General features: G+C 38.4%; 2 protein-coding genes across 6 annotated transcripts in view; one reads left to right on the forward strand and one right to left on the reverse strand.

Annotated features, from left to right (window-relative positions):
• Positions 1 to 14407, forward strand: part of Rnf180 (ring finger protein 180) — a 171921-nt gene extending 157514 nt beyond the window's left edge. For both annotated transcript variants that reach the window (XM_059276124.1, XM_059276125.1), the window contains one exon: positions 13367 to 14407. In XM_059276124.1, the coding sequence (XP_059132107.1) occupies positions 13367 to 13566 (200 nt within the window). In that variant the 3' untranslated portion in view covers positions 13567 to 14407. The remainder of the gene's footprint in view (positions 1 to 13366) is intronic.
• Positions 14408 to 19002: 4595 nt separating this feature from the next.
• LOC131921728 (trifunctional nucleotide phosphoesterase protein YfkN-like) overlaps positions 19003 to 27828 on the reverse strand; it is a 43086-nt gene continuing 34260 nt past the window's right edge. For 3 of the 4 annotated variants that reach the window (XM_059276461.1, XM_059276463.1, XM_059276464.1), the window contains 3 exons: positions 21856 to 22003; positions 20824 to 21010; positions 19003 to 19549 (listed from right to left, as the gene is read on the reverse strand). In XM_059276461.1, coding sequence (XP_059132444.1) covers positions 19365 to 19549; positions 20824 to 21010; positions 21856 to 22003 — 520 coding nt within the window. In that variant the 3' untranslated portion in view covers positions 19003 to 19364. The remainder of the gene's footprint in view (positions 19550 to 20823; positions 21011 to 21855; positions 22004 to 27828) is intronic. The other variant, XM_059276462.1, reaches the window with a different exon arrangement.

Consider the following 27828-nt stretch of genomic DNA (forward strand, 5'->3'; position numbering starts at 1 on the left):
AATACAGCCTGAGTGTGTGTGTGTGTGTGTGTGTGTGTGTGTGTGTGTGTGTGTGTGTGCACAACATAGAATAAACATAATGATTTGAAAAATAATTATTTTCCCAAAGAGCAATGTTTGGCCTATTTTTGCATGAGATGCCACAATACACAATGCTTATATCTTTCTTGTAGTTTTGGTTCATCTGGTCTACAGTTCGGAAGTAACCAATGGTAAGCTAGCCAGACTGAAGCCTAAGACCTTCTTGATTTTTTTTAAAAGAGATTCAGTTATTTATTTTATGTATATGAGTGCTCTATCAACCATAAGATTATTTTTGTTGCTGCTTTGTAACTACTTCATAACTGTAATTTTTCTGCTGTTATGACTTATAATGTAAATATCTGATATTTCTGATGGTCTTAGGTGGTCCCTGTGAAAAGGGCATTCAACCCCAAAGGGGTCACGACCCACAGGGTGAGAACCACGACACTTAAATGCTTTCATAATTTCCACTTGTTTTCTTGTTTTCTATACTCCTGGCATAAAATATTTCTTACAGACAGAAATAAAATAAATTATGGTAAGCCTAATTGAGGTAAATTTTGTACAGATCATATAAACCTATTAGGTAGAAATATAAACATATTGTCATGCTATGTGACCCAGTAGAACAAGAATCATATTACTCCAAAACTAACCAGGTGTGAGCAATCCAAAAAGATTATTTAAAAAGAAGTTTAGATACTGTTTACAATAGTATCTAAAATAATAAAATGCATAAAAATTACAAGATTGTTGAAAGACATTAAAAATACAAATTAGGGCTGGAAAAAAAAGCTCATGGTTAAGAGCACTGACTGTTCTCCCAGAGGACCCAGGTTCAACTCCCAGCACCCACATGGCAGCTCACAACTGTCTGTAACTCCAGTTCCAGGGGACCCGACACCCGTGGTAAAACACCAATGCACATAAAAAAAGGAAAGGAAAAAATACATATTAATAAAAAAACTCAGGTAAATGGGTTAAATATTTTAACAGTTGTAAGATATAAATACTACCCCAAACTAGTTACCATTTCAATGCAATGTGTATCAGAATATTAACAGCTCTTTTTCTTAAGAACTGAAAGACAAATTCACAAATTCTTACAAAATTTTAAGGAATTATGAATAAATTAAGAGGAAAAAAGTCTTAAGCTGGTGAAATGGTTCAGAGACAAGGGTGCATGGTGCCAAGCCTGATGACCTCAATTCAAAGTTCAATTCCCTGGACCCAGACGGTGGAAGGAGAGAACCAAACCCCACAAGTTGTCTCTGACTTCCACAGGAGTACTAAGGTTCATGTGTTCAGACACACACACACACACACACACACACACACACACACACACACACACAAAATAAGTAAGTAAATAAATAAGTAAGAAACTTTAGGTAAATAAATACAACATTAGTAATTTCAACATTTACTATAGAGGCATAGTAATTGAAACAGTATAATATGGTCATAAGTAAAGATAAATACACCAGTGGATTAGAACATCCTAAAACACACCATATATCTATGGACAGTTAGTTTTGCCTGGGTGCTGAGTATGGCCATTCAGTGAAGAATAACTTTTGGGCAAATAATGCAAAAGAATGCAACTGGTCATCTACATCATACTACATTAAAAAAAAGTCAGCTATGCATTGTGTTTGAGTTACCATCAATACCCAGTAAGTGTGAACAATTACTGTGTGACCATTAAAAACATATTATTAAACATAATAAAATTTAACTTCAAGTGCAACAATGGCCCAAGTACAAGATTAAACACCATAAAATTCTACAAATAAAGATAAGATTAAATCTTTAAGAACAATAGTTTCCTTAGACATATACCAAAAAAACAATCAGCAAAAACTAAAATAAGTAAATTGGACTTTGTCACAATTAAAATTCTGTGCAAAGCACACCAAGAAAATAATAAAGGCAATATAAGAGAAAGTATCTGCATACCTCACAAGCAGATAATATCCATGATGTATAAAGAAACTTATAACTCAGTAACAAGAAGGTAAGAAAACCAGCTTTTTAAATGGGTCAAGGATTTGAATAGATGTTTCTCCAAACAGAGCTATGCAAGTGACTAAGACATACATTTAAAGCTTCTCAACATAATTCATTATTACAGAATTTAACATTACAAGATGATTTGGGCATACTAGGATGGCAACATCAATAATAACAGAAAATAGAAAACCTTGGCAAGGAAGAATTGAAATTCTTGTAATTTGCTTGCAAAATATAAAACGATGCAGCCCACCATGAAAACAGTTAGGAGGATCATCAGAAGACTGAATATGGGGATATGACTCTACCGTTCTACTTCTGGGTATATACAACCAAAAGAATTCAAAACAAGAGAGCTAACAGCGGATAGCTGAATGCCAGTGTTTATTATTCCATTTTCCCCGATAGCCAAACCATAGGAACAAACCAAGTATTCATCTGCACTTAAATGGATAAACAAAAAATAGCATGCTTATAGAACAGATAAAAAGAAATAAAATCCATGGCAGCACACACCACCATGTGCACACACCAATATAATTAAGGCACAAATATCTTATGATCCCACTGATATGCCAGAAATAGGCAAAGTTATAGCAATGGAATGTAGATTAGAGATTAACAGAGTCTGGGAAAGGGGAGAAGGAGCTCCTACTGCTTATTGGCTATATTTTTGTTTGAGGGTTATGTGGAGGGTGGAATACTCTGGTAATGGTTACACAGCCTTGTGCATCAAATATCATTGACTGAATTGTTCTGTTAAAATGGTTAATGACAAGCCTGTATTTTCTTTTATTTTAGGACAGTACTTCCTACTTGGTTATAGATCCAAAACATTTTTAATGCATAATTCAACCTGGTAACTAATAGTGTCAAAAATATTTTAGCTATTCTAGAGTTATAAGTCATCACATTTAACTTCTCTAATATAAAATGCCAACTTTTGCAGGGTTAATACATTTAACTCTGGGGACCTAAAGACAATGACGATGAAGATGGCATTTAAAATCCATTTGCACTAACTTTTCAAGTGTATTAGCTAGGCAAGTCTATACCTATTTGTGACTATAAATATCACACTCCACCTCCACTCAGACCTACTTATATCAGTCAACTTTCCACACACGAAACTTCTTACATAAGGTGAAGAATGCAAAACGGAAATCACAGCGCTTTGTCCTTTTGCCTGACCCTTCACATATGAAAAAGAGGGCGTGTCTCCTTCTGGATGCTTGCTAATTTAAGAGCTCTATAAAGAATATTTTTCATGAGAACTAAAAAAATGTCTATTCATAGCAAGATTCCATCTCTGCTGAACATACATTTGAAAGACTTGATTTGGGACATGTTCCAGGGGTGTGCTAATTGCTTCCTTGTTCTCTGAGATCTGTGCTCATGGGCAGGCACCTACCCATTCACACAGCAAACACACTCTACAGAAAATCACCGAATTTCTGCAGGCTGCAGGCTGCTGAGACTGCAGAAATGCCTCGAAATGAGCTTCACATAGTGGAGCTTTCTACAACCCTTGATGGAAAAGATGAAATTGAACCATATTTTCTATGGGAAAAGGTCACAGCCCTGTTATGTAAGATATGAAAGTCATCATTCAGAGGTAAAATTCTTTTTACAAAATAGAGTTTTAGAAGAAACAGTCACTTTGGCTTCTGGAATTCTAATAGTTGTTACACTCCTTCTAAATCTAATAGCAACTTGGGAACATTTTTAAACGTCTTTCTCCTTGATTTCACGGCAATTAATTTCACTAAGAGGTTGTTTGTCTCACAAGATAAAACTAGTCAGATTCTAGTTCCATCTTTATTCACCTGTCCCTTGAATACTTTGATAGGTTAGTTCATTATTTTTCATTAGAATTCATATTAACTCCAAAACACCTTTCCCTAGACTGCAAACCTATCTGCTCCACATCAGCCTGATCATATGGACCCAACAGAGCAGCCTCTGCCTGGCACATTACTTACTGGCTGCTGTAGTATAAGAAAAGACCCCTGCAGCATCTCAAACTGATAAAAAAAAAAAAAAAAACCATCCACCTAGAAGCACACATTTGTTCACTGAAGTCATTTTAGAAGTCAAGTGTCATAGTGGTGCCTGGCTTCCAGTGGCAGGGAAGTACAACGAACTCTGAACAAGACTAGAATATTCATGAAGGATCCAAGATGTAGCTAGCTAGCATAGCCACGAGAATCTTAGTTAAGTTCATTTGAATCGTATCTATAGAATAATATTGCTTTACAAATATGACTCAAGACTAGATAGAAACCACGATGTTAAGTCACCTGGTATTAAATGGTTTCTAAAGTCTCAGGACAGAAGAAGAGAAGTAAGTGTGACATCTCAGGCCAACACAAGAAGCTACGTGCAATTGACAGTTTCTAGGAGAGGGAACATCAGTCTTCAGTGCAGTGACACTGGGTCCATCAGCCACACTGCAGCACAGGCCTCGTGCTCAGGAGGGGTTGGCCAACACAAATCAGACTCCAATTTGTTGTTGTTATGAGAGAGAGAAATAACATTAGTTGAGTGTGTAGTCCAGTGGGGAAGGACCTGGGAAGAGTTCAGGGAGGGGGGGAGAATGCGATCAAAACACATTGTATGAAATTCTCAAAGAATAAATTAAGACATTACTTGAGGGGCAAGGGGGGATCTGCACCTGTGCAGACTACAGACTCAAGTAGTTTTATGGAATCGATTTATTAAACTTTAAGGATTCTAATTTTATGCAAACTGTTCCCGAAGCTGCAAAAATATTACACGTTTTCCAGTGGCCAGAACTGTTAAGCCTTAGAGATTTAACCCATTTGCAAGTTAACAAGATATTTAGCCTCATGGATAAATGTGAAGTATACAAGACTTCTGGAATGGTGACAGTGGTAACCAGAGTGGCAGCCTTTGTGATGGCTGTCTGAGCCTCTTGCCGATAGGATATCTCACATAGGAGCAGATATTGTCTATACATATCTGAGCCGCTTGCCCATAGGATATCTCACATAGGAGCAGATATTGTCTATACATGTCATGGGGTGAGATACATGGGACAGCACTGAGCTTATGAAACTATCTTTGATTAAAAGCACTAAGTATACTATGCTGCAGTGGGAACACTTTATACAAACATCATTGAAGAGATAGTCCAGAATGCAGACAATACCTCTGCTTTCAAAATATGTTGACATACAAAGATGGATAGAGAAATCTCACCTAACAGCAAACATCAATGAAGACATGATACACTAATCAGGCAAAAACCGAGTAAAGCAGTACCAGCGGGCCCACCCCCTCTTGAACGTGAAGAAAATGTCATATGAGCTAGTAACAATGTGATCCTGGAAACAAGTCAGTACATTCATATGAGATTTATACTGTGTAAAAAGATGTGATTTTTAAAAAATGGGGGCAATCTATTGCCTTGGTAGATTTTTAAAAGCTATTCAACATTAGGAACTAGAGGTTATTATGGTAAGTAAAATAACCCAGGCACAGAAAGACAAAATACCATGTTTTTTTTCATATGATCCTCCTGTGTTTTAATTTTTATATATGGGGGGATATGAGTAATGAAACAAGAAAAGGGACCATGAAAGGAGAAAAAGATCTTAAGGCAGGGGAGATGCTTTAGTGGATAAAGCGCTTGCCACACAAGTGTAAGGATCAGAGTTCTGGTCCCCAGCACCAACTATATACCCAGTGCGTGGGAGGAGGAGACAGGGTCCTAGGTGTAAACAGAATAGCAGCCTCCCCTAAGCATCCTGCTCTGCTCAGGGAGAGACCTTGACTCAGCAAATGAAGAGGAGAGCCATCAGGGAAAATATTAAATGGTGACTTTAGTCTTCCACAGTCACTCACTTGCCCCACCCCACCCCCCCGCACATGTGTGCCCACACACACGCAGACATGCACTCACATACATACACGTGAAAGAATACTGTCAGCATTCGAAGAAGTCTTAACTGAGAGAAGTGAAGAGGAGGGTAATAGAATATGTGTAACATGCAAACAGAGCGGGCTGTGGGCGGAAGGAAGGGAACCACTGAAGGGGGCCCAAAGCTGCGGGAGAGAGTGAAGGAGGAAGATTTGATGAGAACACAGTGTATGAAAATGCCATAGTAAAACCCACTGACAATATATACAGACGTTAAATGCTTTAAAAATTATTCCACATTAGACAGATCTACCAGAGCGAGAGTCGGGGAGGGGGCGGAGTACTATGTAGACATCCTAATAAACATAGAGAAGTTACTCTGAGTTTATAGCGTATGCAGAATATTGGTGTAAAATGCAGAATTTGAGGTCCTTTGAAGAGTATAGTTTTCACTCTAATACAGTGTCTCATCCTCCCTGGCTAGAATAGACAGCTAAAGCCCTCCAGAAGGCATGGAGTACATGTTTCCATTGTGTTTACACTTTAATACAGCATGGTTGAAACACACTACACATATTGGATCCTAGTGTAAACCATGCATTAGGACCAAGTAATTCTCATCCATGTGTCTCACAAATTGGTTTGTGTTGTTTATGAAAGTGAACTCCAGGTTCAGAATCTTCTCACCCCACTGACACCAATCCAGGTCTATTTCTAGAACAACAGAGTTACAGATAGTAAAATGTTGCCCTCATCATGCTTTTAGATACATTAACTCCCAGACGATGTAGTTTATATGGGGGCAAAGCATGGCTGCTGGGGATCAGAAAAGACTTGTAGCTATTACAGTGGGTTAGTGGCCCTCAGAAGCCAAACTCGTCAGATGAACTCTTCAGCCTTACTATTTAATTCATCTTGCTAAGAAGAAACTAAGGTTAAGTTAAATTTAAATTAATTTAATTTACTGTTTAATGTAAAATAAATAAAACCTGTCTCCTATGAGGATGATAATTTTTAAGAAATTGACAGTGTTCTAGACTGAATTTCTTTATGGCAGGCACCATGTCAAAATATCTTTAGATCTTTACTAAATTATAGTTCATATACTCTCCATAAGATAAAATAAATTAGTTTTACCATGTGATGTTCTGACAATCTATTTAAGGTCAGCAACTGACTTCAAAAAAAATCAATGAGTCTGAAGGAAAGTAGAAGCCATTTGAGCTAAGAATAGTGAGCTTGCTGATTAATTCAGAAAAAAAAATGATATATGAAAGGCAACACAAGTTTCTCCTCTAATAAAATCATGTGAATTTAACTTTTACTGGATGCTCTCTGTAGGCCAGCCCTATACTTTGTATGTGCTAATTTATTTCACCCTCATACTGGACATGGAATTTGCATTTGCATGGCCATCATTTTCCAGGGGAATCTGCATTAAACACTGAAGGTTGTATGCTGATGTTTTCTAATACAATGTCATAGTTTACTTATTCCTACCAAATAACTATTTGTGAAGTGGTCTTTAGGCCAACTTTAATTTAGAAACTGCCTTCATCCCATGCATTTTACATCATTAGAAATCCCAAAGCTTTCTGTAAATCCCTGTTCACTCCCCTCTTGACTAAAAAAAAAAAAAAAAAAACATTCAGAGAAAGTGAAAATAGCCAGCCAATGATAATTATCTACTTCACACATAAAAAATTGTTTCCTTCACTCTGGAGTCATGAATTGTATCTCCCTCACTGCCTCCTTTTGTTATCTTTCACCAATACAGGACATAGGCACACAACTATGTAGTGGTACTGACAGGGTGGAATACATTATTGCAGCCCAAGAGTAGATTGAGGCTTTCTGGGAGTCTAGCACATGGACCACTACTCACAGTGCATCATTTCTTGTTCTGTATCAACTCTCTTATTTCTAGCATGAATATCCCTAATGCAATACATATTAATACTATTAGTTATCGGACCCATGCATTTTATTTTTGACCCATCTACTTGGAATCTGAGTAATCCCAGCCTATTCATCATTCTTTTGGACCAGGAAAAGCCATGTTTTTAATACTAACAGTGATTTCTAACAGCAGTGTTATATCAACTCTAGCCGGCATGGGTGAAGATTTTTAAGGTGTGTGAACTACTTTGAGATTGTTTCTCTTGATGCATTTGGATAATATTTAAGTGTGGAAGAAAAATGTTCCCCGTGTCCTTTTTTCTCCAAGACTGTAATGACTTCAGTTTTGAGAACAGCTGCTGAGATTGAGGCTCTCCTATCTGATGCCTTCACATGGAGAAGGCCCACAGGCTGAGTGCACAGTAGTCCAACTCATCGGAATGAAGAGAGATAACACATTTGTGCTTATCTGAAGAAAAAAATACATTTAAAAATAATATTTTAGGAAGAAGCATGTTCCTGCCCAGTGCCATGACAGACTGAGCAGGACAAAGAGACAACCCCACCTCCCCACCCCCCCACCCCCCGCTCAGGCCTGCCTGGGCTTCAAGGAGAAAACATGGGCAGATTGGGCACAGTTATAGTGAGGCGGGGAAGGTATGTTATGGGAGAGAGAAACAGACAGAATGGTTCATTTACTATGGACAGAGGCCTATCTAAAGAGGTGAAAGTGGTGAGCAGAGGGCTGAGGTGGGTGACTTGATTGCCACTCAGTGACATGGTGACATCTGGGCCTGGGCTGCTGCCAAGACCCATGCCTAGGTCAATGGCCCCGATGCAGCCACAGTCTGTGTTGATGTCTAATGTCCTTGATATCACCAAAGGCTAAGAAGATAAGGCTGTGCAGAGTTGATCCCGCCCCTCACTGGCTGCAGCACTAGGGAGAACTGGTCCTGCCCCTCACCAGCTGAAGCACTGAGGAGAGAGAGCCCTACACCTCACTGATCCTGTTCACAGGGGTATAGGCAAGCTGGTGCTGGGGGTGTGAGAATGGGAGAGCAGGTGACACCCCTCACATCTCCCATGTGGTAGCATGGATGAGAGAAGCATAACACTCACCCCTCACCCTTGGACACCTGCAGCACATGGGAGATCTGACCCAAACCCTCACCAGCTGCAGCACTTGGGAGAACAGGCCCTTTGTCTCCTCTAGGTAGCACAGTAGAGTTGACCCAGTAGACAAGGGCTTGGGTGGGTCAGCCCTGAGAGTTTGAGAGGGGCATACCTGGTACCACCTCCCTTGTTTGTACTGTGGTGGTGGGGGTGAGGGAAAGAGGGCCCCCTTCCCTTACCACTTCCAGCTGGTGAGGGAGCTGATCCCTTTACCAGCTGCAACATTTGGGAAAGCAGGCCCTGCACCTTGTCAGGCAGCACAGTGGAGCTGACCCTGTTGACAAAGGCACAGGTGAGCTGAGAATGTGAGTGTGGGATACCTGGCCTGTCGCGTCTGCCTCGACCAGCAAGGAAGACACAAAGCCAGGCTCTTCTCCAAGCAGTTTATTCAGGAACCTTGAACAATCTTCTGACCCCGGAGAAAGCCATCTTCTTCTTCTCTCTCACTCTCACTCTCACTCTCACTCACTCATACTCACTCTCTTCCCTGGGAAAGCCAGCCCACGCCCTTTATAGCCACTGGGCAATCAACCCCGTAGTGCCACGTGGACAATGCCGATAGGGTCAGACATACGCAAGCAAGCCAGATTAGGTCCAGGTGTGCAGAAGCAAGCCAGATCCAAGCCTTAGCCAAATAAGGAGCACCTGCCATCGGGAAGGCAGAAGCCGGATGCCAGTGCCATCCTTGCGGCGCGGCCGTGCACGGCTCTCTACACTGGCCCATCCTTCATCTGCCATATGGAGGCATGGACAGGGGAGAGATGTCCTCTCCCCACCCCCATTAACACCTGAGGCAGATGGGAGAGCTGGCCCTGTGGGCATAAGAGCAGGAGAGCTGCTCCTGCCCCCCCCCACCAGCTGCAACACCTGGGAGAACAGGCCCTGCACCTTGCCAGGGAGCACAACAGAGCCAACCCTATTGGCGGAGGTGTGGGTGAGCCAGCCCCAAAGTTGTGAGCATGGGAGAGCTGTCCCCTTCACTCTTCTGTCATGTAGCATGGGCAGGGGAGAGATTGCCCCCACCCACCCATGCCTGAGGTAGGTGGGAGAGCTGTTCCCATTATCTATCACATGGCAGCATGGGTGGCAGAGAGAGTTCCCTCCATCCCCCACCACCAGCCTCAGGTGGGAAAGCTAGCCCTGAGGTCAAAAGAGCAGGAGAGCTGTCCCTGCCCCTCATCAGCTGCAGAACTCGGGAGAGTGGCCCCAACACCTTGACTGGGCAACACAGTAGAACTGCCCCTGAAGGTGTAGGTGTGGGAGAACCAACCCTGAGGATGTGAAGGCTCAAGAATTGACCCCACCCCTTGCTCATCGCTGCAAGGGGTGAACTAGCCAGGGTAGAGAACTCACCCTGGTGGTGAAGACTGGGGAGAGCTGGCAGGCTGACCAACCTTGCAACTACCCAGGCCCAGAACCAGGGTTAAGTGTTGGCCCACCCCATCTGTGATCTGTTGGAGCACAGGTAGGAGAGGGCGGTCCTGTGGACCCAGGGCTATGGGATCTTCATGACGCAGGGCAGCAATGGGATGTCCAGGGAGAGTCCCAGTGAAAGCCCAGTGTCAATAGTGTAGCAGAGACCAGGGGCAACAAAACCAATGATTCTTTGAGATGAACACCTGCATGAAAAGATGTATGGATAAAGTGGTTCACTGCATGACTCACTGTGTCACACTGCAACTTCCATGATGAGATTTCCCCGTCCTTTTTCTTTTCCTTTTTAATTTTATTTTGTTTTATCTGGGGGGCGGGGTACAGAGGCAGAGGGCAGATTCAAGTGGACTGGAGATGGGTGGGGTTGGGATGCATGATATAAAAGACACAAAGAATACATTTTTTAAAAGTTTGGAAAATTTTATTCTTTGAGAACTTCATACAATGTTGTTTGATTATAGTTACCTCCAACTCCTCAGAGACCTACCCCCACATCCCTAATCACTCAACCACTTGGTTTTTTTTGTTTTGCTTATTTGTTTTCTTTTGAAGTCTGTAAATTCCAATTCATTTGCCCAAATAATTCTGGGATGGGGCCTCCTCCTGGAGCATGACTGACCAACTAAATCACTACACTTAAAGAAGATTGATGCCAGGTGGTGGTGGTGCACGCCTTTGATCCCACAACTCGGGAGGCAGAGCCAGGCAGATCTCTGTGAGTTCGAGGCCAGCCTGGTCTACAGAGCAAGATCCAGGACAGGCACCAAAACTACACAGAGAAACCCTGTCTCGAAGAAACCAAAAAAAAAAAAAAAAAAAAAAGAGGAAGATTGATTCTCCCTCTCCCATCAGCTAGGAGTTGCTGGTAGAGAAAAAAATAGGTTACTAATATTTAATAAGGACTTAACCAATACCTGCACATGGTATGTGACAAATGCATTAGTTAATCAGATTATATCAGCTAAACATGTAGCAAAAAGGGACCTAAGCAGAGTCCTGTTTTTTTTTTTTTTTTTTTTTTTTTTTTTTTTTTTTTTTTTTGGTTTTTCGAGACAGGGTTTCTCTGTGTAGCTTTGCGCCTTTCCTGGGACTCACTTGGTAGTCCAGGCTGGCCTTGAACTCACAGAGATCCGCCTGGCTCTGCCTCCCGAGTGCTGGGATTAAAGGCGTGCGCCACCACCGCCCGGCCAGAGTCCTGTTTTTAAAAAGCCTGTTGGAATACTAGCAATGCAAATGAACAAAAAAAAAAAAACAACCTGACAAATCATCCTAATTAAGCTCCTTGTAATCTACAAAAGTTAATCATCAAATATCAAATGAAATGACAGGAGGTTGGATAAAGACAATTCCAAATTATCTAAAACCTACCTGAGACGTAGCTCTGCACCTTACTCTGAAACACACCCTCTTTTCCCTTTAACTTGCCCTTCGTGTTCTCAGCCTACTTAATACAAATTAATATAACACAAACAGCAAGCTGGAACAGTTCCTGACTGAAGAGGCTGGGCTTTAAATAGCCATGCCAAGAGCCAGGTGAATTCACCCTTGCTGTCTGGATGGGCAGCCAAATCTGGAGCAGGCCACTTCACATCACTCAGTTGCTACAGATGATGAAGCAGAATTTCCTTTGAGCTGGAGCCTCGTCTGACCTTTATCCAGTCACTACTAGCGAGTGCCAGCATTTTTTTTTCTGTTCAAATAAATAGTATATTTTACTGCCCTCTCACACTAATAAGCAAAAAAAAAAAAAAAAGTATGCAGTAGAGAAGCAAAAACAAAGTTAATGAGGCTATATATAGATCTTTTAAAATGTTTTTTATGAGCCTTAAATATTACATATTGGCTGTTTGAGTTTGCATCTCTGTTGCTGTGGTAAACACTGTAACCAAAAGCAACCTGGATAGGGAAAAGCTGTATTGACTTATGATTACAGTCTCTCACTGAGGGAAGCCCAGACAAGAATTCCAATAGGAACCTGAAGGCTAGAACTGAAGCAGAGATCATGGATGAATGTTATTTGCTGGCTTGCTCCCTCTGGCTTGCTCAGCTACTCTTCTTATAAAGTTTAGATGGACCTGCCTAGAAGTGATGCCACCCATCGTGGGTTGGACCTTTCTACATCAATTTTGTCAATTAAGAAAATACCTCCCAGTGATGGCCACAGACCAATTGATGTAGGCAATTACTCAATGGAGGGTCCCTCTTCCCAGGTGTGTCAGGTTGCCAACCAAAGTTAGCCATCACGTTGGCCAACCAACAAAACACATTTCTGTTGATCAAGTTATACTCAGGCTCCAGATACTCAGGTAGTAAATATACCCAGAATTTCATAAAATGTGGTATTCCTCAGAAACGTAACAAAGGATTATGCTTCCGAGATTTGCTTTTCTCTACCAGCCAGTCCCCTAAATAGGCCCATGCTTTGAAGAACATGAAAATTAAAGGTAATTTTCTTTGTAGTACTACTATTATGACTGTCCAATTCACTCAGGACTAAAACAAGAAATACATTCTTGTAGAATTTTGCTCAATTAACTGCACTGAATAAGATTGTAAAGGTGAAAGGTAAAAAGGTCAGTGGATGTTCCAAGGTCACAGAGTCCTTCTAGCTGCAGTTGTGATGGCTAGGATTTAAATTTAGGAAAATGTGTCGGTGAAAATAGTCTTCCGAAGTCATGTCAGATGATGCCAATGAAGTCATCAATAGTGTGGTCCAAATCACCGAGCCAGCTTTACCTGCTGCCCTTCCCTTTATACCCCAAACTGGGACTTCTCAACATTGCTCATCATTGAAAAGGCAACTGTTAGACACAACAGTAGACCACGCAGTGGAGCCAAGGTCAGCTTTGTTCAAGGCACTGTGATAATAACACAGCGTCCATTATAATCGTCTGTCTGACTTCAGAGAGCTGGAAAGTAACTGACCCCTGTATCTTCTAGGATTCCACAGGCACGCAGCTCCAGTGACACGGAGGCAGTTCCCACACGGTGCACACAGGATGGACTACCTCCACTTCGAGGATGACAGCCGTGGATGGTGGTTTGACATGGATATGGTGATCATCTACATTTATTCAGTGAACTGGGTCATCGGATTCATTGTTTTCTGCTTTCTTTGCTATTTTTTCTTTCCGTTTTAGGAATCGTCATACTCCACTATAATTGAACAATCATAAATATGAACAACAATGACTTAAACATTTTGAGAGTGTGCTTTTTAGTTTTTATAATGTTGCATTATAAAAATTGTTAGTGTTTATAGAAATTCTGAGAATAATGGATTTATTTATTAATGTCTTTCATGTAACAACCTAAACTTTATTCGAGAGCAGATCTACCAGCCATTAGGAACAGTGCACTATTAATTCCATGGATTTTACTTTAGGACTTGGGGTTCTAATTTTACAATGTCATTTTTATACTTATTATGATTGTAAAGACTGAGGTTTTACCTCCATTTAAAAATAGTAAAAATATGAAATGAATAATCTGAATGGATAGCATCATTATTACTAAGATGTTCAGTCAAGCACTATGTATTCTTAGGCAAATGATGTGCATTAAAGGTAAATCATATTCTCTGGGAACTAATCAAGCAGGGTATATTGCATTTTGATTTCTGAATATCTCTACTTCTGTCTCCTTCTAGTACCAAAAAATCTGACTATCCTTTTTGTACAGACTTCATAGCTTTGGTGCAACATTTTTAACTATGATGAGAACAAGATATTACATGCAGTCAGACTAACACCCAATAGCTATGTTAGAGAGCCATATTAACACTTTCCAATTTCAGAATGAATCACTTGAGAAATGACAAATCTGACTTTTAGTGATCTAAATGACCAATGCATGTCCAAACTGTAATTAATCTGGTGATTCATTTAACTAGAAGATTGTCAATGTGCAATAAAAAGTGGCTTTTACATTTTTTACTGTTGTTATTTGACTTAATATGTGGAATAAAGAGTTGCTAAAATAGGATTATGGATTTATATAAAGATTGGTGTTTCATTATATTACAGTAATTGTTATAGTTTAGTTTTTCCACATTAAAAGAAGAAAATATCTGAATCATTACAATATGAGCAGGAAATGGAGAAGGTAGCCTGATTCAAAGGTGAAAGAAACCTAAACAAAAAGAGACATAAGCTTATGTATTTACTAGAACAGTTTTGTGAGAGCTAGAACCAGTTTTGGTAATGAACTGCTAATCCAACCTTTTTGCCTATCATGTTATAACCTGTTTAAAAAAATGTATGACTTATCACACTAATAATCTACAAGCATTCAAAACAGATATACTAGACCAATCTAGACTGTAAATAGTTAATATTCAGCATAATTGCTGACTATATCAAATACAAACATTAGGTTGACTGTATGTGATTTTCAAAGAGATATGGACGTGGTACATATGTTTTCTAATACTATTATTATTACTGTTTTCACAGTTATAGCTGTGAAAAATATAATCAAATATATCAGACTCATCAAATCCAGAAAACAAAAAATTAAATGCGGTTTACAAAGAGATATCTATTTGTGTTTATAAATTAATATTTATAGCCATTAACTTATGTTCTGGATAAAAATGATGTGAATAAAGGGAAAACATTAGTCCTCCCACAATACATGTACAGATCAAACAATTAAAACTCAAACAAGGACAATATTTTAAGAACCTTGAAATCAATTACAGCCATTTTCCAGGCAATTCCTGGCTTATATGCCATAGAAAATATATCTTGACTCGTTCCTAAATTGCTTTCAAAGTCTTTTATCATATGTAAATTAAAGAAACAAGAAACAATAATGTAGATACGTATTTCACGGAAAACATTCATTCATTTCATCTTTGGCACATATTAGTTATTTGTTTGTACCTGTAACCTAAAAACAAACACCTGTATACCCATCAGACCACTAAAGCAATGAAATTTAGAAAGCAATTATAAAACTCTAATTCTATTTCAAAATATTTTACATTTTATACTACTGGAGCTAAAAGCTACAAAATACTAAGTGGACTTTTTCCGAAAGCTACCACTTTCTAGGAAGCCAACAAAATCTGTGATGCCCAGACATTGAGACAGGTAAGGGCCACAAGAGGACAGAATGTAAACATGTTCCCGGGTCTTTAGTTTGTCTGTTAAAAGCATGGCATGTGCCTGGCAGTGGTGGCGCACACCTTTAATCCTAGCACTCCAGAAGCAGAGGCAGGCAGATCTCTGTGAGTTCAAGGCCAGCCTGGTCTACAGAGTGAGTTCCAGGACAGCCGAGGCTACACAGAGAAACCCTGTCTCAAAAAGAGAGAGAGGGAGGGAGGGAGGGAGGGAGAGGGAGGGAGGGAGAGAGAGAGAGAGAGAGAGAGAGAGAGAGAGAGAGAGAGAACACAAACAAAAATAAAAGCATGGCATGTGTTTCATTCTATCCCAAAGTCTTTCAGGCAAGATGATGGGCACTTAATCCATCCTAGAAATCACTCAACTTCTGCCTTTCCCTTTGTCTAGAGGGAGAGCCGCCAGACTCCCCTTTGGTCAGTGTTTGCTCCCTTCTCATCCTAGCAGCCCCACTTAAAGCCTAACTTATATTCCCACACCTTTGACTGGGTGACTCCATATCAGTAATAAAATGATTTTCCTTCTGCATTCTAGCACACAATAACCAGAAACTAGATAATATTTAAATTCATGAATTAACTTTACAGTTTTTTCTAATTTGTAGGTGTGTGTGTGTGTGCTTGTATGTATGTCTGTCTGTCTGTCTCACATGCATGTATGTGCCTGAGGAAGGAGAAGAGGGCATTGGATTTCATGGAGCTGAAGTCAGAGGCAGTGTCTGCTGGGAAGACACAGTTCTGGGAACCAAACTCCAGTCCTTGGGAAAATCAGCAAGTACTCTTAACAGCTCAGCTCCATGAATTTAAAGTAACACAAAAAGTCATTGTGGGCCACTTCAGCATCATTTATATAATTGCAAAAAACAAAATCATTTTCCAATAACGAACCAAAGGGAGGAAAAATCCTAAATCTAATGAAATACAGTATTTGTCCCCAGTAATATTATTTTGAAAGTTAAATTTTATGATCTATCACTAACAATAATTTGTTTCTATAGAACTTAATAGTGCAAAATTAATTTTAAACATGTTTAGATATTCATAAAAATACCTGAACTGAGCAACATTTCTAAATACTTATAATTGAATAATTGAATAATTTACTTTTGAGAATTTCATATATACATATAATGCATTTTGTTTAACTCTAATCCCCATTCCCCTCTTCCAATTCTTCCTTCATTTCTTCAATGCTTTTCCATCCCAGTTTCATGTGTTTCTTTCTTTTTTTTTTCTTAAGAACACCAAGTCCATTTAATGTCACCTCTATGTGCATGAGTGTAGGGCCATCATGTACTGCATAGTGTCTCGCTTCTTGGGGCCTGCACTGAAGAAAACTGAGTCTTCTCTTCCAGAAGCCATTGATTGCTAGCACTTCCTCAGTTAGGGGTAAGAATGCCGACATTGCATTTCGATAGTTCAGTGTGGGACTGGTGCAGCCACGGCCTCTGAGTTCACATGTGCAACGGACCCATCCTGTCAGGAAAATACCGTTTCACTGAACACATGCACTACCTCTGTCCCTTCCAGTCTTTCAACCATTTCTTCTATGATGATGCCCGAGCCTTGGGAGGAAGGGGTATGATACAGATGTCCCACTTTGGACTGAGCACTCTGCGGTCTCTTACTCTCTAAACATCAACTATAGTTTTTTTTTTTTTTTTTTTTTTCCTCTTTGGCTCTTTTGGTGGGCTCACCACCCAGCTCCCAAATAAATGCACAGAGAGACTTATTATTACTTATAAATGCCCAGCCTAGCTTGGCTTGTTTCTAGCCAGCTTTTATTAACTTAAATTGTTCCATCCACCTTTTGTCTCTGGGCTTTTATCTTTCTCTATTCTATATATCTTTCTTTACTTCTTACTATGTGGCTTGCTGGGTAGCTGGGCAGTTGGCCCCTGGTGTCCTCTTTTCCTCCTCTCAATACTCAATCTTCTCTTCCCAGATTTCTCCTATTTATTCTCTGCTTGGCAGCCCCACCTATCCTTTCTCCTGCCCAGCTATAGACCATTCAGCTCTTTATTAGACCAATCAGGTGTTTTAGGCAAGCAAAGTAACACAGCTTCACAGAGTTAAACAAATGCAACATAAAAGAATGCAATACATCTTTGCATCAATAAACAAATATTCCAGAGTATTAATGAATATAACACATGTTAAAATAATATTCCACAACAATTGACCATTTGAAGGTTTCAATATTAAGCACTATCTACTGCAAAAAGAAGTTTCTCAGATGAAGGTTGAGAGCTATACTAATATAGTCATAAAGGAAGTACTTAGGAGGTGGTTTAATACTCATGTCCATTTCATAGATAATAGTAGTAGGTTCAATTTCAGAAATTTTCTTGGTATCTTCTTGTTTAAGTGAAACTGAAATGACTTGTGATGATTAATTAATCTTCATTGTTAATTACATGAGATTTAAAACCACAATAGAAGCAAATCTCTTGGCTTATCTATGAGGGATTTTCTATATTAGATTACTGAAGTGGGAAGACCCGCCCTAACTGTGGGTGGCATGATTCCATGGGCTGGAGTTCCAAAACAAAATAAAAAGGAGAAAAAGGTCAAAGCAGCATATCCTCCCCCCCCCTCACCTTTCTCCCTCCCTCCTGACTGTGGCAGTAATGTGACCAATAACCACCTCAAATTCCTGTCCCACGTCTCCTTTGCTATGATGAACTGTTCCCTGGAACCATCAGCCCAAATAAACCCTTCCTTCCTTAAGCCAATTTTGTCAGGGTACTATATCACTGAAATGAGGCAAATAATTTAATACATTATATTGGAAGCAAAGTTTTCTACTTTTGTCTTCTATCATCCATGATAACTCAGAAAATAGCATTATGTCTGCAAATCCACTTCTGAAGACAGTTATATAAAGCAGATGAGATGAAAGCCACACCACTTACCTTAGCCAGGTTAGTATGCACAGCTCCTGTGCTCACCACTGTTCACTGAAAGAAACACTAACTGGACATGCCTTTTATTTCCCACAAATTAAAGGAAGGCACAAATGGTCTTCCAAAACCAGAAGTGATTTTTCCCCTAGTTGCATTGTGTATAGCTCTTAACTGAGGAAATGACAGAAGACTTAAGGATTGGAACTTTTTCCTTACAAACATAATTTTTAAAACTGCCAAAGGAAAAGTAAATTTAGGAATTATCACCAGTTAACCAAAACAAACCAATTTTGTGAATTTGGTCCAATCTGGTTTTAACTAATTTTTAACACAGTTTATTGGTAAATACTATAGTACTAATACCCTTGTTTCACTGTGGTAAGAAAGGCTACCATACTTAATAAAAATGATAATAGTAACTATACTCCATAAAGCCCATGCTTCCCAGTCATTAACATGAAAGCTCAGGACTCCTAATAAGAAAATAGATTCATGTGCTGTATCATGGAGTTCCAACAAGGTTGAAAGAATTATAATTAAACCAATAATGAGAGGAAATATATGCATATATATTTCATTTGGACAGAAAAATAAGCAATATTAAGAGAAAAATTAATATACAAGTAAATACTATGAAAAGGTGAGCATGAATTACATTTAACAATAAACAGCATACTGTCTATACTTAAATCACAAATGTTTGCTAATGTTTCTGGCACAACACAATGAAGAGTAAAAAGTTACATGACTTGGTGAAAATTAAATGAAAAAAACATTTAGAGCAATATCCTTAGAATTAACATCAATTCCAGAATGATACAAATAACCAAGATTCTGTAACTACGCTCAACACTGCTAAAAGTGGTCCAACTCATTTGTGCACTAACAAAACATACTAACGATATTACATTTAGTCAGAATCGGAATTCTCAGAGGCATTATCACTAATGGTGGGGAAAGTCCTTAGACCTTGCTTCCTCGCAGTTCTAAGTTGGTGCAAATGTTCTTTCATGTCTGGAGAAATATGACAGATTCTTCCTTCTATGCCAGGCACTGCAATTACTCCTGATGGTTCATTAGATTCTTCCTCAAAGGCTAGAAATGCAAAAGAACCAGTTAAACTATAGATGGTCTCCAAAATAAATATTCTAAGATCATAACTAAAGCTTTAGTAGAATACATGAATTGAAATTTATAATCAATGATGAAATTTTAACCAGAATTTCATCTTCACAATCAACTATTCAACCACGAGTAAAACTCCATTGAACATACTATGAAATTTACAGATAATCAAAAATGCATCAATTCATTTTGGTTTTAAGGTATTGTATACTTAAACAAACAATAAATGTTAAAAGAAATAGATATGCTTACCTTGATTTGAACATAGTATAATGTATGCACATATAGAAACATCACACGATAACAGCACAATATAATTTTATATGTCAATTTTTTAGAGCCTTTAAAGTATTACTACATATTACCCCAAGAGAACTTGATTATTATATATTTTAATGTTTTCAGAATTTTATACAAATAAAATTTACATAATTATATCATTTCTACTCTTCTCTTTCCCCCTTGCAATTCCTCCCATTCCCTCTGAAATTCATGATACCTTTTAGTTATTGTTGTGTGTGTGTGTGTGTGTGTGTGTGTGTGTGTGTGTGTGTGTAAATATAGCCCACTGAGTCGTGATCATATGTGATAGCTGTCATTTTGTTTTCCACTTTAACTTTTGAAAAAAATTAGACAAAAAGTACAGTCACTGCATTAAAACTGTACTTTCTTGGTTAAAAAAAGATAATTCAATTTCTTCCAAAAGGTGTAATTATAGCTTTCAAAATTTGGGTATATTTAGGAATATAATTATTTATCAAAGAATCAGCCAATTATAAAACTAATTATAATTTGATCACATTTGGCCTTGGATTGTGGTTAAGGTGATGTTATAAAAAGAATTAAGCTTCTAAACTCAATCAATAAATGGGATCTATATGCCAAGGCCCAGTGTTTATCAGGTAGGAAAAGACAAAATGTTTAATTGGACAGAAGTAAGCTAATTTGACAGGTTATAATTTTCCATCTGGATTAGAAGATAAATATCGCAGAAGCAGCTGAAGAATGTGAAGCAGAAAAGCTTAAAAAGGACATGATTTCCTAGAACATCTCTGTCCTCCATAGCTTTGGATGCCTCTGCATTCCTTGTGGCTGTAGTCCCTTGTGCCTGCCTTTCACTTGGAAAATAAAGCTTAGTCTACTTTCTTCACACTTCCTAGGACACCAGAATGCCCACCTAGAGAGCAGAGTCGAAGAAAATGTTAGTCAAAAGGAAGCATATGAGACAAAAACCATACTGTCACCTGTCAGTGACGGGGATTTGTCCGTTGTCATAATCAAACTCATTCGATGGCCTGAAACACACTTCTTCCTTCCTTGCAAAATTTTGATTGATTCAAAGTGATTCATGACGACTGTAGACAGCACCTGTGCGGTTTCGGTGTCAAACATTCGAGGGCAACTTTTAAACATACTGTAGCCATCTTTGCCCTGAAATGCCAAAACGTAATTCAGTTTTCTAAGCCAAAAATAATGGATACATTAAATATATTTTAAATTTACTCCTGTATTCAAAGCAATTCCTTTATATGTACAAAAAGACATTATTTTCTTAAGTCTAAATTATTATACTTTATATTATTGTCCTCCTCCATAGATCTAGAAATGGTAGCTGTGACCCTGTTGTCCCAGCTCTATAATTCAACAGCCTTGAGAATAGGCCACATACAATCTCTAAAGAGGGTTGTAAAATAAAGTTAACTAAGAGAGGCTGTTTAGAATAATACTGTAGAATCTAATCTGAAATTTACTAAAGGGCTCCCAGCATTAGAGCACACAGTATGCATCGATCAAGTGTCCTTGCCTCTTGTACTCCGTATCACATAGTGGAGAACCCGCTAAATTCATATGTGAAGTCCTTAAAACCCAGTCATCTATGTTTCATTCTAGATAACAAATTATGATATAAGTGAAAAATATATCTAAAGTAGAAATATTACATGTTTTAGGAATGTTTATCACTAAATTTGAATTTAGAAATCCATTATAGCACTTAGGGCTGCACATTTCTGGCAACATTTGCCTGTTGTTTAGGTATGCATGGATTTTTAGATGGCCTGTATTTTTAAATCTGACAGTACAAAACAATGAAATTGTGCTTGGATACCGTGAGTTAAAATTAATTTCAATTCATGAATCACAAAAACAACAGTGGAAACATTTATTATTTTCTGAGGGTCTGAAATCATCAAAAGAAACCCAAATATGTGTGGGCATGAGCATGTGAATAGCATCAGGGAATTTGCTTAAAACATTTCAAAAGAAACTGATCTCACATTTGCAATGTACTCCTTAATGGCCAGAAGATAGACCTTTTTTCTCCGCAAGTACTGTCCTTGAACTTTCACAGTGTCTCTTATGACTCGGTGTCCTGGTTCTGCATCTGGATCAAATCCAAATTCTATCCCAGCAACTTGAGGAAATCTGAAATGTAAAAACATACTGTCAGATAATTCTGCAGAATACTAATCATAAGCAAGAAAATATGAGAAATGAAGTGAGCACATCTCTTTATGCTACTTGATAGGCAAGGTGCACACAAGCTGGGTGCATCTGAACAGAAGCTGTCACGTGACCTTTGATTTCAAAAGTTAATAAAAGCAACTCTGAGTAATTCTATCCTTATTTCTTTCTTTGCAAAGAGAAACTTAAAGAATTTCTCTTCTACAACTGAGCTACTGTAAGATGTCTCAATTTCTATCCTCAGTTACTAAAGGAATACAATGATTAAAGAGACAATACATACGTACCTTTAAAATGTTAACTACAGCCCCTTACAAACTTTAGAAATGCCTGACTCCTATTAATATTTATTATTGCTCCCATGTTATTACTTGCTGGGCTTGGTAATGCAGACCTGCAGCTCTGGCTGTTTGAGAGACTAAGGCAAAAGGATCACAGATTCAGCGTGGATTACAAAGTGAATCCAAGGTCATCCTGGGCAACTCGGTGAGAATAAAGATGAGGAGGGCAGCTGGAGCTATAACTCAGTCCTAAACTCTCCTTCTTAAATCAATGAGGCTAACGAGATTTTTCTAATATAAATCCTGCCATTGGGAATACTGTCATCTATTACATATCAGCCTTTGGGCTAAGATCAAGTGAAGAATACTGTTCTCTAGTTACAAAATGGTTATAAGTCGGAAACATGATTCACCCAGCAGATAATTTAGAAAAAGGCAAGCCTAGCTGTGAGAGCATTTTTCTGGGGAAACAGATGCTGAGGGAAACAAAGCCCCTGCCCCAAGAGGAAACCTCAGCAACCCTTCGCCACCTTTCTCCGCAGCTGTCCCCGCTGCTCCCTTCGGCCTTCCAGTAACTCAGAGGTAACATTGGTGACACTCAGTCCCCCTGCCTGGCCTGGTCTACCCCTGCTCTCTTTCTCCTGCTGCATCTATCCATTCCTTGTAGGTGTCATACTAAAAAGCACCCCCTGGACTATTCTGGTATACCAATCTGTACCAGGTTCTAGGCAGCCATCACTTCAAATATAAAATACAATGAATTAGCACAGTTAATACTCAATATTGCCTTGCTAGGATGAGAATTACAGTTTGATAAAAATCCCCTAATATTCTTCCTTCTGTGCTCTGACTTAGTGGAAAATTGCTAAACAAAGCATCAAGACTATTAAATAATAAAAAATCAGAGTTATAAACCTGCCAGGTCAGTATTTTTACTATGGCTCTCAATTCCTCAATCACAGTATTTTAAAATGTTGTCAAGTAAAACATTATTATGGATCTTTTATTTTCAGTTAAAGAAACTTTTGGTTGAAAAACAAAAACCTTGGGCTTCCATTATGTTTCTAAATAACTAATATAATCTTACTGCCACCTACATACACAGCTCACCAAACCACAAGATGCCCTGATTACAGAGAAACAAAGAAAATGAGAAGAAAAAAAGCCTCATAGTTTCACTGGCAGAAAAGAAAAACTAAATTGATTTTCACAAAATCAGAGAAATGTGAGAAAAGTAATTAGTAGATGGAAAAAAGAACAAATTTTATAAAAAAAATAGTATTGGATCACAGCAGATGACATTACAATCAGTACTGGTGACAGATGATGACAAGGAACAGGTTTGGCTGAACAGAAAGAGGCCAATGATGCAAAGAAGAATACAGTTTCGATAAGAGATCAAAGAATCAGAAACAAAGCCAAACATCTGTTTCCATCTTCTAGCAGTTTAAGATGCAAACAGCGGAAAGAAAGAAAACAGAAAGGAGAAGAGGAAAAAAGGAAGAGGGGAAGAAGTAGAGGAAAAGAAGGAGGGAGGAAGGGAGAGAAAGAAAGTCTAAACCACCTTAGGTTCGCCGTAGATCTTTACACAATCACAGTTTGCACGCCACGGGAGGAACTGCCTGTTGTGGATCAGATACAAGCGCACTACATCCCATCCATGCCAGGAACTCAATTACTCCTGGGCAGGATGAAGGAAACAATGAGTGAGGCTTCTGAAAAGTGAACCGTTGTATGTGGGTTCCAGAAAAGGATCAGAATGTGAGCTATCACTAAGCTGATAGTATGTTTACTAATCTTTTGCAGTCCAGCATCTACCATCCTGACAGCTGTAGGAAGGATCATATAGGCAGGAAACTTCAAAAGTCCTCCTTTTCTGGGTGCCACGAAGGGAAAGGTAACCACAGAAACTCAAGGAAGGGCCTCATTCCCCACATTCAGCCCCAGGGCACTATGGTGGGGGTAGCAACTTGCACCTGAAGAACCACACTGAAACAGAGTTGAAATGCTTGGTCTGTCCATTGCCAGCTCCCGCCTGACCCTCAACACAGGACACTTTAACAAGGCCATAGGAGTGCATGGTAACTAAAGCCCTTTGCATCAAGATGACCAGAAAGATGATGCCCAAGGGCATGAGAAGCTAGAAAGAGAAGAGAAGCTAAACTGTTAAAGCTGAAGAAAGCAATCCCATAATGCCACTTACCAACTATGCTCCCCTTTACCTATATTAATAATTAACATGAGAATCATTCTAAAAACGGAACAGACAGACCTCAGCCAGAGTCAAGGACTGGCTGCCAGGAGGCACCAAGGAGGAAATATGTACAGGGCTACAAGACTACAAACAGGTCCAGCATCTAAACCACAGCCCACAGGAGGCTGGAGCCAGCCGGAGGCTAAGCAGGTTACTGCCTACTGAGGCAACACTGGTAACACTCAGGAAACTAAAGTGAGATTAGAGGCTCACAAAATAATATTCAGAATGTCCAGAAGAAAATCCAAAAATGTTCAGGAGAAGAAGGAAAACACCAAAGCTCGAGGGAGGGGGTGGGTGGTGAGGAAAGAAGCCAAAGCTGGGATGACACAGAAAATCAAATTTCCAAAAAATAGAAAGCAGCCATTAGAAAAGTAGACAGCAACAAAGCAATAAAATCATTCTGGAATCCAATGGAATTGTAGAACGTGCCTGCACTGAAACATAATATAAAAAAGAATCAAGGAACTGAGGGGGTGGCTCGGGCCACACACACTTGAGGACCTGAATTCTATCCCCAGAACCTCAGAATCCATGTAAAATAAATTCAGGCAGAGCAGCTGGTATCCATAATCCCTGGGGAGATGAGATAGAAGGTTCCCCAGAGTTCACTGACTGACCAATGAGTGACCCTGCCTCAAAAAACGAGATGGAGAATGACCAAGGTAGACATCCAGATGGAGAATGACCAAGGTAGACATCCAGATGGAGAATGACCAAGGTAGACATCCAGATGGAGAATGACCAAGGTAGACATCCAGCATTGACCTTTAGCTTCTGCATTCATGTATGTGTTCAAAATACCCACACACGGACACAGACACACACACACACACACACACACACACACACACACACACGACCTTGAAGGGGATAAATCTTACTTAAATTTGACTTGAAAATAAGAGTAAAATTCATTAGATGGCTTCAATAAAAGAATGTGGATTACATGTTTAAAAAAAAAAGGTCATGAACTAGAAAAAATATAATAATAAAAGTTTTAATCTTTATATGAGAGAAAAAATAAAAATAATAATAAACTGAGCTTCAGGGACCTATGAGAGTAGAACCCAAGGTCTAACTATGTCATCTAAATTTCAGAAAAACATAAGGAAAGATATACTATTAAATAAAATTTAATGAAACAGTGAAAGTTTCACAAATTCAATTAAAGATATAAGCAAAATCTAAGCAAAAGCAAACATAAACACAGAGAACAAAGTTTGAGAAACACAGAACCAGACACATCAGAAACACACCACTGAATATAAAAAAAAAAAAAAACAAGAAATAACCAGAGAAAAACAATGCTTTGTGAATAAACAAAAAATAATGTGAAAGACTGAAAATTTTCATCACAATTCTTGGAGTCAAAAGGTGGTAGAAAGATGACTCAGAAAGCTAAAAGAAAAGGACCATCCCAAGAATTCCATATCCAGCTGAAATATCCTCCAGGAATATGGGCATTCTTGGAATAAAAGTTAAGTAATTCTTTGCCAGCAGAAATCCTTTAAAAAAACCTTTTGACAGAATTTATTCAGACCAAAGGGAAATGATACCAAAAAATAAATTTGGAAAAACAGAAATGAAAAGAAAGCAGTAGAAATAAAAAAAAAATCTGGATAAACAGACCATTCTCTTGAATTCTTTAATGTTTGAAAGCAAAGTTTAAACTATTATATGCAATTTATAACACAGGGAGGTGTGTTATATAAAACAACTACACTATAAAATGGTAGGAAGAACACTGAGCACCATAACGATGAGTCTCTACATTCCACTTAGAGTAACAAGTAGCTCTGTGGTTAAAAGCACTAGCAGTTCTTCCAAAGGATGAGGGTTCTATTCCCAGTACCACATAGCGGCCAACAACTGTCTGCAATGCCAATTCCCGAGGATCTACCTCCCTCTTCTGGCCTCTGTGAGCACTGCATACATGTAGTGCACAGACATCCACACGGCCATACATTAAAAAAAAAAAAATCTAAGTATTTTTCGGAAAGCCATCTATGGTAAGTTAAATGTCCTATATATATTTATATTTTGAAATCACATATAGTTTCAAAATCTATACATTAAAATGTCACACTAAACATTTGTTGAGCAACTCAGAAAGAGGTAGGAAAAATTAAGGAATGAAAAAAACAGAGCAAATACAATATAAATACTAAAAGTTAAACATGCCAGAACAAAAATAATACATAAGTCAAAAGTTTTCAGCTCACAAATAAAAAGAGAGAAATTATGAAACTAAATATAAACCACAAATTGTATTCTGTCTTATAAGTTTCTAATTAAAAAAAAAATGACATGAATAGTTTAAAAATAAGTGAATGGACAAAAATAAACAATGCAAAGACAAATCAAAAGGAAACTGGGATGGGTATATTAAGCCCACAGCATACTACAGAGCAAAGAGATAAAGAGACAAGGATAAAAGGGGAACAATATTTTTTCTTAAATTAGGCAGATAAGAATTTTAGTCTTCACAAGCCATACTGCCTTTGTTACACAAATCTAACTCATTATTAATTAAGTTATGGAGAATACCTAAATGAATAAGCTTGGTTAAAAGGAAGCAAATTTTATTTATAATAAACAACTGAATTGTATAAAAAAAGTCATAACTTTTTTATCTCTTCACCTTATATAATAAAATGGCCAACTAGTCAATATGGCACAACATTGAATATATATGTACCTAACAACAAAGCTTCAAATACATCAACCAAAACCTAATCAAACTGAAAGAGAAAACAAAAATCTCAACCAACTGAAGGATTCAACATTCCTTACTAAATATTACAGTTGGTAGAAAAGTTGTAAGGACTTAGAAGAACAGAAACAAAACCACCAATAAAATACATATATCAGTGTACACGTTGAAATTTAATCAATGTAGACTATATATAGCCAGGTCATGAAACAAATATTCCAATATTAAAGAATTGAAATCCTACAAAATATGATTTCTGAGTAGAATCTAGAAACCAATGGCAAAGTTAACAAGGAAATCTTGGAAACTTAAATATCTATTCATAAATAATCCACAGATAAAGGAGAAAATCTCAAAAAAAAATTAAGTGTTCTGAGCTAAACAGGGTAACATAAACATAATACATCAAAATGTGTATGATGCCACTAAAGTAACATTTAATGTTTATATGAGAAAAGAGTGATCTCAAAAATGCAATTGAAGCTCCTACCACAACAACAACAGAAAAGGGGTAACTGATCTGAGGCGACAGAGA

This window comes from Peromyscus eremicus, chromosome 11, assembly GCF_949786415.1.
Source record: "Peromyscus eremicus chromosome 11, PerEre_H2_v1, whole genome shotgun sequence".
Classification (NCBI taxonomy): Eukaryota; Metazoa; Chordata; class Mammalia; order Rodentia; family Cricetidae; genus Peromyscus; species Peromyscus eremicus.